Here is a 17789-nt window from a genome sequence, read left to right as displayed (position 1 = left end):
AAGTCCAAAGGCAATCAAAAGAGAATTCAGGCATTGGGATGACTGGTTAAGAGATCAGGAGCACAAGTAGTGTTCTCCTCCGTCCTTCCAGTTGCAGGGATGGTGGAGGAAGAACAGGAAGACCAGCAATCAACCTAGCTCCGAGCCTGGTTCACTAACAGAATTTGGGGTGATCATGGGTTGGTTTACACAAAACTGGGCCTAATGGCTACAGATGGGTACACCTGTCTCAAAGGGGGAAAATCTTTGCACAGGAGTTAGCAGAACCCACTGAAAGAGCTTTAAACAAGATTGCGGGCAGAAGGGATAAATGAGGCTTGCTAGAGATAAGGCTGGGGACAGCACACCAATGTTTCAGGGACTGCATACTAGCAAGGTCCTTCAGTCTGCCATCTCAGTGGAGGCAAGGGATGGAGATCCATGCAGCAGCAAAGACACAATAGTTACTGATGTGTTAGAAAACCATGAAAACACATATGATTAGGTCTTCTCCCCCCCAAAAAAAAAAGTGCAGGGATCAATACCCAGCTGAGTAATCTAACCCAGGCATGCAGCATGGACAACAGGAGGAGCTGAGAACCATTGGGACAGCTGAAAAGCTATGATATAGCAGCTATCACAGAAACCTGGTAGGATGACTCACACAACTGCAGTGCTGCAATAGATGGCTATAAACTCCTACAGAAGGGATAAGCAAGGAAGGAGAGGTGCTGGTGTAGCCCTGGTATGTTAGGAGTGTTTGACTGCCTAGAGCTTGATGGTGATAAAAGGGCTGAGAGTTTATGGGTAAGAACAGGGGAGAAGCCAACAAGGCAGATATCATGGTGGGGAGTCTGTTATAGACCAGTATCAACCAAGGGGAAGAGGCAGATTAAGTATTTATAAGCAGCTGGGAGAAGTCTCACATTACTAGCCCTTATTCTCATGGGATCTTGTTCTTCAACTTACCCGATGTCTGCTTGAAATAAAATACAGCAGAGAGGAAATAGTCTAAGAGGTTCCTGGAGTGTGTGGAAGAGAACTGCCTGACACAGTTGGCAAGTGAACCAGTTAGGGAAGATGCCTCACTGGACCTGTTGTTTGCAAACAGAGAAGGACTTGTGGGTGATGTGATGGTTGGAGGCAGTCTTGGGTATAGTGATCATGAAATGATAGCAGTTTGGATTCTTGGAGGAGGGAGGTCAGCAGAACTGCCACCATGGACCTTCAGAGGGCAGACTTTGGCCTTTTTAGGGGTCTGGTTGACAGAGCCCTGGGAAGCAGTAGTGAAAGGCAAAGGACTGCAGGAAGGGGTGGGCATTCTTCAAGAATGAAATCTTAAAGGTGCAGGAGCAGGCTGTTCCCATGGGCCAAAAGACTAGCCATCGGGGAAGAAGACGGGCCTGGCTGAACAGAGAGCTTTGGCTGGAACTCAGGGAAAAAAGGAGAGTTTATGACCTTTGAAAAAAGGGCAGGCACTCAGGAGGACTACAATGATGTCATGAGGCTATGCAAGGGAAAATTAGTAGGGCCAAAGCCCAACTAGAACTTAATCTGGCTACTGCAAGAGACAATAAAAACATTTCTGTAAATACATTAGCAAACAAAAGAAGGGCTAAGGAGAATCTCCATCTTTATTGGATGGGGGGGGGAATGAACACAAAGGATCAGGAAAGACGGAGGCACTTAATGCCTTCTTGCCTCATTCTTTAAAAATAAGACCAATTGGTCTCAGGGTACACAGCCTGCTGAGCTGGAAGACAGAGATGGGGAGCAGAATGAAGCCATCATAATACAAGGGGAATAATGGTTAGTGACCTGCTACACCATTTACACACAAGTCTATGGGCCAGATGGGATCCATCCAGAGTACTGAGGAGCTGGAGGAAGTGCTCACTAAGCCACTTTCCATCATTTATCAGCAGTCCTATCTACCCTGGAGTTCCCAGTGGACTGGACTAGCCAAACGTGACAACCTTGGGGTGCTGGTCAACAGCCAACTGAACATGAGCCAGCAGTGTGCCCAGGTGGCCAAGAAGGCCAAGAGCATCTTGGCTTCTATCAGAAATAGTGTGGCCAACAGGACTAGGGAAGTGATTGTCCCCCTGTACTTGGAACTGGTGAGGCTGCACCTCAAATACTGTGTTCAGGTTTGGGCCCCTCACTACAGGAAAGACATTGAGGTGCTGGAGCATGTCCAGAGAAGGGCAAAGAAGCTGATAAAGGGTCTAGAGAACAAGTCTTATGAGGAGTGGCTGAGGGAACTGTAGTTGTTTAGTCTGGAGAAAAGGAGGCTGAGGGGAGACCTTATTGCTTTCTCTCTACAACTACCTGAAAGGAGGTTATAGCAAGGTGGGTGTCGGTCTCTTCTCCCAAGTAATAGGTGATAGGACAAGAGGAAATGACCTCAAATGGCACCAGTGGAGGTTTAGATTGGATATTAGGATAAATGTCTTTGCTGAAAGGGTTGTCAATCATTGGAACAGGCTACCCAGGGTAGTGCTTGAGTCACCATCCATGGAGGTATTTAAAAGACATGTAGCCATGGCACTTAGGGACATGGTTTAGTGGTGGAATTGGCAGTGTTAGGTTTATGGTTGGACTTGATCTCAAAGGTCTTTTCCAACCTAAATGATTCTATGATTCTGTGATATATGTAGGGAGTAGAGGGGCAAATTAATGAATGGGAAAAGCAAGCAAAATCTCATTTCCCAAATTTGACCAGTGTACTAAGACTAATATTATTTACCTGTAGTCAATTACTTCAGGGCATATTTACAAAATTCCCACTTTGACTACTCTTTCCTTTTTCTTGAATGGAGCCACAGTTACTCAATCAATACTCCTGCAATAGGGGCCTCTTTATCTGTCCAGTATGGTAGTGCCTGCCATATAAAAATCTCTGACATCATGGGATCTCTGGAACTGGTTCTAACAGATCTAATATTATCTCTTACTAAATAATAATATGCACATACTGATTAGCTAATGAGCTATGGCTAGATCTTCGAATACAACCCAATTCTGACTGATTTCAGTGTGCAAGAAACAACATTGTTTTTCATACCTAGTTCCTACTATTATTTACAATAGACAGTTCAGTCTGTAAGCACCTATAAGGATGAATTTCAAGTGAGAAATAACTGGATTATAACATTGTCCTCATGTTTTTCCACTGACATCAGATTCCTATGTATAATCCTGTACCCACACAAATATCTTCCTGAGTGTATAAGCCTACATATTCCAATACTGACCCTTACATTAGCAGACTTCGCACAAAACCCTCTATCAAAGCACACTGTTTAGCTGTTGGACTTTGTTCTGTTCCTTGATGAAAATATCAGTACTTTCCTAACATTTACCTTTAAGAAGCTGGAATAGTATAGCTACTTAGAGAAATTAAGTAATGATGTCTTGGCAGGCTGTAACTTAGTGGGCCAGAATCCTCATTTTAATAACTATTACAATTTATAAAGAAACAAAATCTTTTCAGACTGCTCTTTTCATCAACAAAATGTTTTAATCTACTAGACAGATGAACATTTTCCTACTAGCCCACACTGAGTTTGCTCATGTGTAATAACTAAGATATAGGAAAAAATACTCTTTAGTGAAAGTGGGTTATATTTAGTTTCAATTTTAGCAAATTGTACCAGTTTTTCATTTTATGCTTAGGTAGAAGACTTTTATTCATGCTAAATATACCACAAAATGGTGACAAAAACCTATTCAACAGATATATTTATAGAAAGGCTGAGCATGTTGACTTGTTCATATAATTTGCTTAAGAAGTGAAACAGTTTTTTAGTGCTGAATCCATAGGATCTTTTACTGTAAGGCATGAAGCACTGCTTCACTCTGTATTTTGTAACGTTGAGCACAGTGCTAAAGAAAAAGATTATTACAAAGACCATCCAGACTTTCACAAATTGATGTGTTTTCTCTCCAACATTCATAGGGTGCTGCTCTTGATGTAATATTGGTGCCAGGCACACACAAATTAAATGATCATAAAGAAGGCCATAATTAAGCCATAGAATTCTCACCACTACCAATGCAAAGATCAGTGTGCTTGCTGTTTATTTGGGATAATTAATACTTCAAATTGCTTGAAAAATCTAGGAATCACTATCACCATTTTAATCTCAACTTCTACTGAAAATTACTTGTATTAACATAGATGACTCATGCTGAAACACTGCAGAAAAATACAATATCGCCAGATTATGCAGTCTTCCAACTGCTCTCCTATAAACCTAAACTCCCCATATGCTAGCCCCTGCAGATGAAGGCCTGGCCTGAGTAGACTAAGCGATAATTAAATGAAATCAGTGTTAAAATTAATGACTAGAGGTGACAGGACTAAAAGCCTCCCACATGAAAAAGCTGGTAACTCGTTAAAGCATTCATGAATATGACTGTTCCATACTGTAGCTTTCCTACTCTGCCAAAGTGATATATTTGAAGTGTAATAATTAAAACAATAATTCCCAACAAAGTGGGAATTATGAGAGATTTGCCATCATAAAGTATTAAGCAAACTGCAGTAAAAGCCAAAAATGTTCAATTATGATATAATTATCTGAATGACATTATTACTGTTATAAAGTCTGTTAAAAGTATAAAACTCTCCTATGAGATGGATAAAATATGCATCGCAGGGAAATTACTTGAGTGTAATGCTGCTTAGTTGAACAATGTTATACATGAAGTATAAAAGCCAAAGTTAGGATTCAGGCATTGCTCCAGAATTGGGCTTGTCACTCCTAACTATTTGAGAAAAAAAAAATTATGCTTAAATCAGAAACACAAAAAAATGAAGTGCTGTGGCTTCTGAAAAGTTGAGGATGAGATTGAGACTGCTTTCACAACTACAGATATGAGATGGGAAAGCTCCTACTTGACAGGTAGCAGAAAAGGATGTAAGAATCATTTTCCTGCATGAGATCAGGGATCTGTCTGGGCCCATACTCTGTATGCAACAGCAGCAGAGATGCTTTTACAGGAGAAGCAAACAAGGAGGGATGTTTGCTGCAGCCCATTTCCATCCAAATTCCCCAATATTCATGGCTGCTGGATTGAGACTACTAGAGGCAGTCCCTGCCCTTTTCCTTTAGAAACTGCTTGTGGATCTGTTGTATATGGATTTGTCTCATCTCTCTCTCCAGCTGCTGGTAACTGCCTTGCCTCCACTGCCTCTTACTGCAACAAGTTTCAGAAGATCTGTGTGAAGACAACTTTCTTTTATTTGTTTTAATTAAACTATTAGGGAAGTTTGGGTTTAAGTGCTCCCTATATCTAGGGCTGTAGGATTTACTGAATACAGTTCTTCATTATCTACAACCTTTCAATTTTGTAAACTTTAAGCAGATCCTCCCTCAGCCTTCTCCTTCCCAAATTGAAGAGATCCAGCTTTTTCAGCCTCTCCTCATAAGGCAGCTGCTCCATCACACCACGATCATTTTAGTAGCCTTTATACCTCATTCCACAATGTCTTCCTTGAGATACAGCTAATGAGCATTGCATATGGCACCCCAGATGTAGGTCATCAGATACACAGCAATAACATACTTTCCCTTTGGGTCCCAGCCTTGCATCAGATCAAGTGAAGGGAGAAACAGCTGCAGTGCTACTGTCTCTAAGGTCTCAGAAGAAAAATCCTTGGGCACTGGTTTTCCTACAAAGGCCTGCCAAAATCCTACACTATCCCTCTGAACTTAGAAGAGGTGTGAAACATGCAAATGACTCTAAGAAACCCTCTTGCTTAATTTGCAAAATGATGAAATGGGTTGTTTGGCCTTTACCCCAGCTTCTTTTTTTTAGAGGCAAGTGAAGATATTCTAGAACAATCTGCTGAGCCCATGTTACATACCTAAGGAAAAAAACCCCAGACCTAAAGGTCCTATATAGTAAGCCTTCTGCATGTCTCTAAATATAAGGGAATACCCTCATATTTTAAAAAAAAAATCATTAATTTATATACATACATTCATATAGCCTATATAATACTTTTATTAAACTAAAGGAGAACATGAAATTTTGTGGGCTGCTTTATAGACACCATGTGGAAAGTATGTATGGTGGTTGCATTCCTGAGGTCGCCCATACCTTCATTTGTACTCTTGCTATTTTTTTTTTTTAATTATTATTATTACATCCCTGTACTCACTCTGGTCTCAATGATTTTGTGACACTTGCTTTGATTTTCCAAGATCTCCTACACTGGTGTTAAGAAGTTTTCTCATTCCAAATTTGGTGAGAGGTTTGGCGACCCAGATGGGACTCTGCTTCTGAATCTCAATGGATCCACGGGATAACAGGACCTCCAGCTGGTACCTTGGGGAGAACCTCTGATCCCTGGACCAACGAGGTCTGAGCAAGACCCCTGGAAGGTAAAGGCATTCCTTTATTGGAACAGGAAAAGGGTGGTTGCCTGCCCATAAGGTGCGCAGGGTTGTGCTGTGGCTGCCCATAAGGCACACAGCGTTGTCCTGTAAAGAACGGGATCCTTGAAAAGGGGGGTTGCCTGCCCATAAGATATGGCGAAAGCTCCTCAGAGTTGGGCTATAAAGGTACCTAAAGGGAAGGTTTTAGTTCTGCTAGACGAAAGTCTGTGGAACGATTTTGTGTGCAGTTGTGGTTTTGGTTGGTATTTTGGTTGGTAATTGTGGGGTAGAGTCCTGCTGCATACAATAGTGGTTTTCATCTTGGAACGGTATTGGATATTGAGACTTGGATTATGTTTTAAGATTAAATTTTTTTATAAGAATGTATGTGTAAGTGAATTGTCTTGGATTCTTGTATTGTCCTATTTAAGGTGGGTTTTTTGTTTATTTTAATCTGTGTTTACTATCATGGGAACCGTTCAATCTGTTGAAGGAGGTATTTTAAAGAAATCTCCTTTGGGATGTTTATTGAAGCATTGGGGAAAGGTGGGGGAAAGTCCTCTCACTTGAAAAACACTCACAGAATATTGTAATCATTGGTGGCCAATGTATACCCTTAATGACCAAGAAAAAAGGCCAAAGAATGGAACTTAAAGATACAACACCATATTGCAATTGACGTTATTTTGCAGATGAGAGGGAAAATGGGATGAACTCTCATATGTACATTTATTTTTCACATTAAGAAATCATCCAGAATGGAAGAAAGAGTGTGGAATAATCCCATGAGATCCTATGGTTTTGGCTTTGGAAAAAGAAGGGGAAGGGAGGAATTTGTAACGTTGTTTGGCTTGTAGCATTGGAAAAAGATGTTTGAAATGTGATAGGGAAGAAGAGGAAGATTTAGAATTTATGGTGGCTCCTTATCAAAGATTAGGAGATCCTGATGAGAATCTAGGTAGGAACTTGGATGAAGGAGAAGGTAGGAGCAAGAGAGAGGGAGGGTATGGATCAGAATTATTTAGTCCAATAGCAGGTAGAACTAGAGAACAACAGAGGGAGAAGTTTTTCAAGATCCCCTTTGTCAAGCAGTTGGGAATAACGGGCCAGTGACAGTTAAAGTACCATTCTCAATTACCGATTTAAAATCGTGGAAGGAGACTGCAGGAATATATAGGGAGGATCCAGAAAGAGTGGAGAAAGTATTTGAAACTATAATTAGAACTCAGGATTCGGATTGGATATTTGAAACTATAATTAAAACTCAGGATTCGGATTGGATATTTGAAACTATAATTAAAACTCAGGATTCAGATTGAAATGATTTATAGGTTTTACAGATATTAGACACATTATTAGATGGAACTGAGAAGAAAATGATATTACATACCACAAGGAAGCAAGTAGAAGGGATACATGCTACTGGTAACTTACAAGGGACAGTGGATTAGAATTTCCCCTCTATAGATCCAGGGTGGGACCCAAACCAACACGGACTGCCAGAGTTAATAACAAAGTATCAAAGACGGATATTATTTAGCATTCCACATGCTATGCCAAAGGCAATCAATTGGTCCAAATTGTATGAAGTGAAACAAGAGCTGAATGGCTTTTATGAAAAGGTTAAAAATAGCTGCTATAAAATATAGTAATTTAGATCCAGAGAATCCAGATTAAGCTATTCAATTAATCTATATTTTTATAGGGCAATCATCCCCAGATATAAGAAAGAAACTTCAAAAATTAGAAGGGGCAGGTTGCCTCCTTTCACACAATCTATACAACCCCAGGTAGCAGAGGACCAATGTGCAATTTGTAAGGAAAAGGGACACTGGAAGAAGGAAAGCCCTCAGGTCAGGAACTTGTATCCTGCTTTGCAAGCCATTAAGTTGATGATATTAGATGATGAGTCCTGAAGGGGACTGAAAGAGTCATGCCCAGCTGAACCCCTGGTTATATTAATGTTGGGGAACATTGAGATAGAATTTTTGGTAGTTACAGGAGCTACTTACTCTGTACTCAATACTTGTAGAGGAGGTCTTAGTTGAGAGGCTGTAAATGTTGGTGTCACAGGGAAAAGTGAGAATTGACCCTTCCTGCAACCCTTAAAATTTAAGTTAGGAAAGCAATGGGTAACTCACCAATTTTTATATATGCCTGAATGCCCAATGCCTTTGATGGGAAGAGATTTATTGAGTAAGCTAGATGCACAGGTAGTCTTTACTAATGGGGAAACACAATTGTTAATACCTGAATCAAAAGTTGTGGAGGCAAAGATTTTTATGTTACAGACTACACAGAGATCAAAGGAAGAAATCCCTGAAGAAGTAGAAGGTGCAGTAACCCCTTTGGTATGGGCTAGTGGAATCCCAAGTTGATCCAAGTTGACTGAGCCAGTAAGAATCATTTTAAAGTCTGAAACAAAACCAGTAAGACAAAAACAGTATCCTGTTAAGTGGGAGGATAGGAAGAGTTTGGAATAGTTAATATTGAAATTTTTAAATTATGCATTGTTAGTAGAACGTGAATCAGAATATAACACTCCAATATTGCCAGTAAAGAAACCGAATGGGGAGTATAGATTAGTTCAGTATTTAAGAGCCATAAATCAGCTTGTTCAAGATATTCATCCCATGGTAGCTAACCCATATACCTTGCTGACATTCTTAGAGGAAAAACATAAGTGGTTTATGGTGCTTGATCTTAGGGATGCTTTCTTCTGCATACCTCTAGACAAAAGTAGCCAGGCAATATTTGTCTTTGAATGGGAAAGCCCATCACTGGACACAAAGCTCAACTTACTTGGACAGTATTGCCACAAGACTTCAAAACAGTCCAACAATATTTGGCAATCAGCTGGCAAAGGAATTGAAATTGTGGAAAAAAGGACAATCTGGAAGGATTCTCCTGGTTTTGGATGGGATGGAGTTACCTGTCATCTTAGTAGCTAGTACAGTGCTGTGTTTTGGCTATGATATGAGAACAATGTTGATAACACACTGATGTTTTTAGTTGTTGCTGGGTAATGTTTATACTAAATCAAGGACTTTTCAGTTTCTTGGGCCTTGCCAGCCAGAGGGCTGGAGGAGCACAAGAGACTGGGAGGGGACACAGCCAGGACAGCTGACCTGTACCAGCCAAAGAGGTATTCCATACCATGGAACGTCATGCTTGGTATATAAACTTGGAGGGTTAGCTAGGGGGAAATGGTTGCTCGGGGCCTGGCTGGGCATCAGTCAGCGGGTGGTGAGCAGTTGCACTGTGCATCACTTGTTTTCCTTTCTCCCTTTTCCTTTGGATTTTATCCTCTCCCCCACCTTTCCATTATAACTGTTGTTGTTGCTGTTGTTATTATTTTTACTGTTGTTGGTGTTATTGTCATTGTTCTTACCTTTTTATTCTGTTTAAATTATTAAATTGCTCTTATCTCAACTCTTGAGTTTTACATTCCTTTCTTATTCTCCTCTCAACCCCTCCAGGTGGGGGGGAGTGAGCTGCGTGGTGCTTGGTTGCCAGCTGGGGTTAAACCACAACAATAGTATTACAGTATGTGGATGATATTTTATTGGCTGCAGAAACCTGGGGAGAATGCTTGCAGATGACTATAAGCATGTTGAATTTCTTAGGCCAAAGAGGATATAGTGTATTGAAGGGTAAAGCCAAAGTGGGAAAAGAAAATATGCTCTATCTAGGATTTGAGATTTCCCAAGGATAGCAGAAACTGGGAACCGACAGGAAAGCGGCAATCTGCTAAACTCCAGAATCAAGAGCTGTGCAGAAGCCGAGAGAATTCATGAGCATGGTCGGATGGTGCAGACTGTGGATCCTCAACTATGGACCCTTTATGAAACCCTGAAGGGGTCAAAAAAGAACCACTTACTAGGGACCCCCAAATGCCGAGCAGACTTCAAGAACTTTAAAAGGGCTGTGATGTCAGCACCTGCATTGGGACTACCTGACTTGTCTAAGCCTTTTGAGCTATTTGTATTTGAACAACTACATTTAACCCTGGATGTGCTGACTTAGTGATTGGGAACATGGAGGAGAGCTGTGGGATATTTCTCCAAACAGTTGGACAATGTGAGCAAAGGATGGCCAGGATGTTTGCGTGCTGTGTCTGCAACTGTTCTCTTAATTCAAGAAGCAAGAAAATTAATGATGGGACAGAGAATTATGATATGTGTTCCACATATGGTGGTTTCTGGTTTAGAATAAAAGGGGGGGCATCAGTTGTTTCCAAGCTGCATGCTCAAATATCAAGTTATCTTGTTGGAGCAGGATAATGTGGAACTTAAAACCACCACAGCGGTGAACCTAGCAATGGTTTTGAATTCAGAAGTAAAGGATTCTGAATTCCTATATCATGATTGCCTACAAACTACTGAACATGTATATTCAAGCAGACAGGATCTGAGGGATGAACCATTAACTGATCCTGATTTGGAACTGTTCATTGATGGTAGTAGCTTTGTACAAGATGGAAGACAGATGGCTAGATATGCAGTGGTTGCAACCACACAGGTGATAGAGGCTGGGGCTCTACCCATCAACATGTCAGCCCAGAGGGCAGAACTGATAGCACTAAGACAAGCCTTGAAGGTTTCCAAAGGAAACAGAGTAAATATATGGATACAAAATATGCATTTGAGATAGTCCACATATGGAGTTATTTGGAAGGAAAGAGGACAAGTATGAGTGACATTGTAGGGGATGTCTGCTGCCTGACCCAGAAGAACAAGTGGATGAGGCCTTCTACAGACAGCTAGGAGCAGTCTCGCATTTACAGGCCCTCATCCTCCTGGGGGACTTTAACCACACCAATATCTGCTGGAGGGACAACACCAGCAAGGCATAAGCAATCTGGGAGGTTCCTGGAGAGCATCAATGACAACTTCCTCGCCCAAGTGACAGAAGAGCCAATGGGGAGAGGTGCTCTGCTGGACCTCCTGATCACCAAGAAGGAGGGGCTTGTTGGGGATGTGATGGTCAAAGGCAGCCTTGGCTGCAGTGACCATGAGATGGTGGAGTTCAGGATCCTGAGGGGAAGGAGGGAGGAGGGTGAAAAGCAAACTCACAACCCTGGACTTCAGGAGAACAGACTTTGGCCTTTTCAAGGATCTGCTTGGAAGAGTCCCATGGGATAAGGCCCTGGAGGAAAGAGGGGCTGAAGAAAGCTGGTTAATATTCAAGGATCACCCCCTCCAAGTTCAAGAGCGGTCCATCCCAACAAACAGGAAGTTGGGCAGAGATCCCATGAGGCCTGTGTGGATGAACAAGGAGCTCCTGGACAAACTCAAACACAAAAAGGAAGCATAAAGAGTGTGGAAGCAGGGATGGGCAACCTGGGAAGAATACAGAGATACTGTCTGAGCATGCAGAGATGCAGTTAGGAAAGCCAAAGCCCACCTGGAACTGAATCTGGGCAGGGATGTCAAAGGCAACAACAAGAGCTTCTAGAAGTACATAGGTGGAAAAAGGAAGACTAGGGAAAATGTGGCCCCACTGCTGAATGGAATAGGGGGCCTGGTGACACAGGACATGGAAAAGGCTGACGTAACAAATGCCTCCGTCTTTACTAGCGAGACCGGCCTTGGGGAATCCCAGGCCCCAGAGACCAGGGGCAAAGGCTGGAGCAAGGAAGATGTAAACATGTACCCTTGGTGGAAGAGGATCAGTTTGGGGAATATTTAAGTAAACTGGGCATATATAAGTCCATGGGCCCTGATGGGATGCACTCACGAGTACTGAGGGAACTGGCAGATGTCGTTGCAAGGCCATTCTCCATTATCGTTGAATGATCATGGTGATTGGGAGAAGTGCCTGGGGACTGGAGGAAAGCAAATGGCGCTCCTATCTTCAGGAAGGGCAAGAAGGAAGATCCAGGGAAACACAAGCCAGTCAGGCTCACCTCGATCCCTGGGAAGGTGATGGAACAGCCAGTCCTGGGAACCATTTCCAGGCACATGAAAAGCAAGGTGGTCTTTTACCAGCAACTGGTTTTAAGGAACTATAAAACAAAATACTTATGGTTGTATGTTTATGTTCCCATGTTCCTGTATTTTATTTTCTGTCAAATTAGATTCTGAATTTATGAATATTGTGATCTCTTTGTGTGTGTCACATTGAGAATTTGTATCTTGGCCTGCATGCTTGCTACCCTTAATTTTAGAGGTTCCAAAATATGTAGGCACCATTTGAACTAATTTCCCCAAATCAGTTTCATTTTTGCATTTTCTCTGAGTGTACATGTGGCTCTTATTCACATGCAAAAGCCCTATACATAATACGGAGTTATACTTACATCAATAAGTTGCTGCTGATCCTTCTCAGACATATTGGACAAACTATAGTACTTTCCAGAAAGGTCTCCTTTCAGCCCAGCTAGAGCAGTGACCACAACATTTTCCACTTCTCTTCTCTGCCCTGGTACAAGCTGGAGGAAGGCTGAGGCCCCGGATGCTACGATCAGTACGTACACATGATGAGAGGACATAGCGCTCATCAAATTGACCATGGGTGATCTGAAGGAAGAATGCTTTTTTAATTTACACACAGTCCCCCATTTTGTACACTACTATTTAAAAAACACATCATATAAAAATGGGGCATCTTTCTGACCAGGGATCATGACCTCTCCTAGATATCACGGAATATTAAGAACACCCCCCCAGTGTTTCAGATACTAAGGGCTTTTTAGGAACTCCGAAGTTCTTTTGCTGACTCAATGTGACAAACCAGCTGATCCTTCTTACCTCCAGCAAGGAATATGAAAGGATCTAAGTGGCTTTTGGAAATATGGATACGAACATAGAAAGAAGGCCAGGTATGGAAGATCTTTTGAAAGAGGAAAGTCCAAGATGATGCTAATCTACACTGTTATTGAACTATGAAGGAAATACTAAGCAATAGATTTGATTGTGTGTATGCGGGGGCGGATGCTTTCAGTCTAATCCTTAAATACATGTTTATCTCATGAACAGACTCACAGTGCCATTAGGCAGAGGCCTAAATGCTTAGTATGAGTTAGGATTAATCCCTCTGTTAAGAACAAGGTAGGGATGTAACTAGCTTGATGTTAGGGCCATGAGTGCACCAAGCTCTGCAAACCTCTTTCACCCTCTCTCCATTGGGTTTTAACCAGCTCTGATATTGCACAGCTGTGTAACCATGGAGCTGACAAATTTGAAAAGAGCTGTCTGAAAAAGATCTGTGAGAATTTTCATCTGGGGTCTTTACACCTTGGTTATAGCTGCATTTAATCTAAGGCACTCGCCCTCAATCCTTGCCTGAGATACTTTATAGGTATGCCTGTGCCTGGCCTTGTACCTTGTTTATCCTGACCCTGCCTCACTGACCTGACCTCAGACTTGCCTTGACACTATGGCTTTCTCTATCACTGGGCTGTTGGCTGAACCTGATTACTGTAACTAGACCTGTCCTGTTCTTGCTTGGGTACTGTAGAACTGTGCCTTTGGTGAGCCAAATGTTCTGTCTGTCTTGCTATCATTCTTGGCTCCTGGCTTGCTCCTCTTACACAGTCTCATGCCTCTGACATTTCTGCATGATGTCAGGGTGTAATTGAATAGAGTAGTCAGGTGAAAGAGGTCCAGTAAAGAGAGGAAATTAGAAGAGAAGAATATGGAAGAGAAAGAAAGACCATGTAGAAGCTAGCCTGGTTTGTCCTTTGTCAGATGCTGAAAACCCCAGAAAACCTAGGCTGTAAACAAACAGCCTTGCAAAAAGAAAGGACAGAACCAGGCCTCACTTCATTTAGACATACTCCCTGTGGGATGTGCCATTTCAGTCATTTGTGGCATCCCAGTTTCCTTAGCCAGTTTCCTCATTTTCTTTGGAGGTGGATCGGGGGGGGGGGGGGGGGGGGGGGGAAAGTACTATTACGTACAATATCATCATTGTAAGAAGCAGCACTGAATCTTTATTTCTGTTGGAAGAAGGGTTTGCCGGAGTCAAGAAGACGCTCAATATGAGTTATGCATCTTGCTCAACTTTATTAGTTTCTAACACTACTTATATAGAACCAATACACATGCATATTCCCAAAGCAGAAATATAATTGGTTAGTAGTCTCTAAGCGTGCGCGGTTCTCGCACCACTAATTATCATGACTAAAATAAGCATTCTATCCATGTAGCTAATTGTGTTGCTATGCTTCAGCCTTGTAGTTTGTTACTCCCTATATTCCCATACCGCTCCCTATCTTTCTTGGCCCTGCACTTGCTTTCCCAGCAGCTGTAGCTTGTTACAGCCACGGCCTGTTGGCACAACATAATTACTTGGTCTCAGGATTCAAGAATAGCTCAAGGCTACCTTTCTTGTTAACTTCAGCACAGTAACTTCAGTACAATTCTGATTACAGGCCTATTCTAATACCAGGCCTGGATTGTGCAGAACTTAAGGTATTCTATGGCCACGCTTCCGCAGCCATTCTTCTACAATTCCCCCTTTTTTCTTTTGCACAAGACAGGCCTGATTGGTTATGTTAAAAACTACTCTCTTTAAACAAGAAAATAAACAGCTAAAAACTAAAAGCATTACAATAATGATTATAACAAAGCGTATTCCATCAATAACGTCTTTAACCAACCTGTTATGCCCAATCCTCTCAACCATTCATCAAAGGGGTTATCATCAGCAAGAATATGCTTCATGTTTCCCTGCAGTTGTGACAACTTCTTGTGGATAGATATGGAATGATCGGAAAGGTTCACACAACACATCCCTTCAAAATCCTCACAACCGTGTCCATGTGCTAATAACAAAAAATCTGTTGCAGCTCTATTTTGTAATGTAGCATGCCTAACACTATCTACGTCAAACGATAACGAACTTAAAATCTGCAATGCAATATTAAATTGCTTCTCTCCCAAACATACTAACCTTCGTATATTCTTAGAGTTTAATGCTGCCATTGCTCCTGGCATAAATATGGAGGCTAGGACATTTGTTGTTACAGACTGCAGATCGACTCGGTCATTACATGTCTCATCAAAGGTGCGCAGTGCCCTCCGTGATCTATGAGATTGTGGAGTCATTTTCAATAAGTCTTTCATATGTGGAGCAAACAAAGTTAAACGCCCTAAATAACATGGTCCACCAACAGGATACAAAGGAATCCCTGGCCACGCTATGTCCATACATATAAAAAAAAGACTCCCGGTGGCAACTGATAGCCCCCTGATACATATACATGGAAACTCCCAGATTTCAATTCACCCCAAATAGGTGAACCGGTTAGATTTTGAAACCCTGTATAAAACCCCCGTTCACCTTGACGTTTTAGCCATAACCTCCAAGGGTCACCAAACCAAATTACTCCAGTGCTAATACCAGGCCTGGATTGTGCAGATCTTCAGAGATTCTAAGGCCATGTTTCTGCAGCCATTCTTCTACATATTTCCTCATTATTTTATTTAAATCCTACCTTGGATGCATCCAAGTCTGTGTGATGCTTCATTGTGCATGGATCATAGCCATTATGTCTCACTTTAATGACAGGGTCAAAAATCTCAGCAAATACCTATGGAATCAGGAGAATCTACAAAGAGTCTTCAGTATTATAGAAACACTTTAAGGCACTAACTTCAGTCACAAGGGAAATCCTTTGGTACGGGCTCCTGGATGGCAGCCATAAATGGCAGTTTGCAAGTGCTGACAGGGATAAATATTAAGGGAAGGGTCATACGTAGGCTGTATCTTTGAAAATTGGTCTCTGAAAAAATTATCTCTCAAAATCTGATCTATTTTCAATAGATCTCTTTTTTATGTAGCAGAGGGTAGCTGCCAACAGTTTGCCATGAGTTTCTCAGTTGCTCTGAGTTTCTGCTGTACGTCTTAGAACATGGAATTTCACCCTCTCTCTCCTAATAATAAAATGGGAGATTATTGGTGGTAAGTTTCAGTCATTTTCACCTAAAAGATGCTCTGTAGTGGTTGCTCACCTTTACAACAAAAATTGCACCTTACCTTACAGTTGCACCTTACTTTAGTTGCACTTTAGTTACAAGCTTATTCTAGTTACCACAGATAGGTACTGGATGTGGGTGGCAACCAGATTAGATATCAGGATTTATTAGCAACTAAAATACATGTTTGGTTCCCAGGCAGCTTGTGTCCTGTTCTTAGGTCATATGAGAATACCGATGTCTTCACTGCCATTAGATACTGGTGCTAGTTAGAGACATTTAGCACAGGTATGTCAACACTGGTCACAATCACACCTTCATTCTATTGTACAGTAATAACTCTGGCAGAGCTTTTCAAGGCAGTCACCATGTCTAAGTAAAACAAATCACAGAAGCTGGTAGTTCAAGAATATCAGATGTATTCTTCCATCTTGAACAGCCTAACATTTGGGATACTATTAAAAGATTGTATAATAATATATACTGTTGCATGGTAGACTGAAGGAAGCAGACCACAGAGGTCAATAAAAATAAGGATTTTCTTCTTTTTCTATTCTCCTTGTTCCAGAATTACATAAACTTGTCTATCTTAATACTGTCTTTGGCTTTTGTCATGGTCCAATAGCCTGGCACTTCACAGAAGCAATTTTCTTTTCAGTTCTGCCTCAATTGTTTTACAATGTAATTTCCATATTACCTTTATTTTGATGTGTCTCATTGTTTTTCCATAAACTATGTTTAGTAGTAGGAAAGAGAGAAGCTGTTGGAGGCAAATAGAATATTGCTCCCAAGAAGACATATTTTATTATCTTTGACTGCAGTAGAGGGCTCCTTTAGCGATGCATCATATTCACTGGATTTCCTAATGTAGGATAGCATTCAAATCCTCATAAAGGGTAGAGAAAATACTGTCTTTATGCACATGGCCTCCCCCTTATATATTCTCTGGGATACAATTTCTCTTAGGAATATATATTCTACTAAGAATCTGTGTTCATATAATGAGCTCTTGTGAATTATACCATACAAACTGAAGCAAATATGATAGCGTTGTGAAAATATTTTACCTCATAGGATTCTTCATCGCCTGCAACCATGCCCACAGTTTTAATGAAAGGATGGCCAGGATTGTCAACCCCAGTTTGGATACACTGGTCTAGGGTGTAGCCATTGGGAGTCATCTTGTCCCTTAGCCTAGCATAAATTGCTGGTATGTGATGGTAAAAGACCTTGTTGCAGCTTGATAGTTTGGAGAGTGCTGTAACACTGTATTTAGCACACAATTCTAAACCTGACACCCAGAATGTTTAAATGATTTAGGGCCATAATTGAATGCTTTAGTTTGCTTCATAGTAACAATGCATTACCCAGAGACATCTTTCCACTGACCAAAAAGGTACAATATCAGAGTATTAAACAGCAGACAAAAATATTTAAAGTGAAAGGAGTAATAGGAAAGGAGGTTGGAATCTTGTGGATGTTTTGAGTCTGAGTTTTT

General features: G+C 41.3%; 1 protein-coding gene and 1 pseudogene across 1 annotated transcript; both read right to left on the bottom strand.

Annotated features, from left to right (window-relative positions):
* The window catches only part of LOC119140933, a 46654-nt pseudogene extending 33952 nt beyond the window's left edge, over window positions 1-12702 (bottom strand).
* Window positions 12669-17500, bottom strand: LOC119140898 (creatine kinase S-type, mitochondrial-like). Its single transcript, XM_037372563.1, has 3 exons — window positions 17359-17500; window positions 15811-15906; window positions 12669-12889 (listed from the first exon to the last, which is right to left on the bottom strand). Exons 1-3 carry the CDS (start codon window positions 17470-17472, stop codon window positions 12713-12715), a joined length of 387 nt encoding a protein of 128 aa, XP_037228460.1. The 5' UTR covers window positions 17473-17500; the 3' UTR covers window positions 12669-12712.
* Between the last annotated feature and the right edge of the window lie 289 nt (window positions 17501-17789).

The sequence above is a fragment of the Falco rusticolus genome, chromosome W (genome assembly GCF_015220075.1).
Source record: "Falco rusticolus isolate bFalRus1 chromosome W, bFalRus1.pri, whole genome shotgun sequence".
NCBI classification, from domain to species: domain Eukaryota; kingdom Metazoa; phylum Chordata; class Aves; order Falconiformes; family Falconidae; genus Falco; species Falco rusticolus.
The sequence above is the reverse complement of the archived record's forward strand: the minus strand, read 5'-3'. Positions and strand labels throughout refer to the sequence as shown.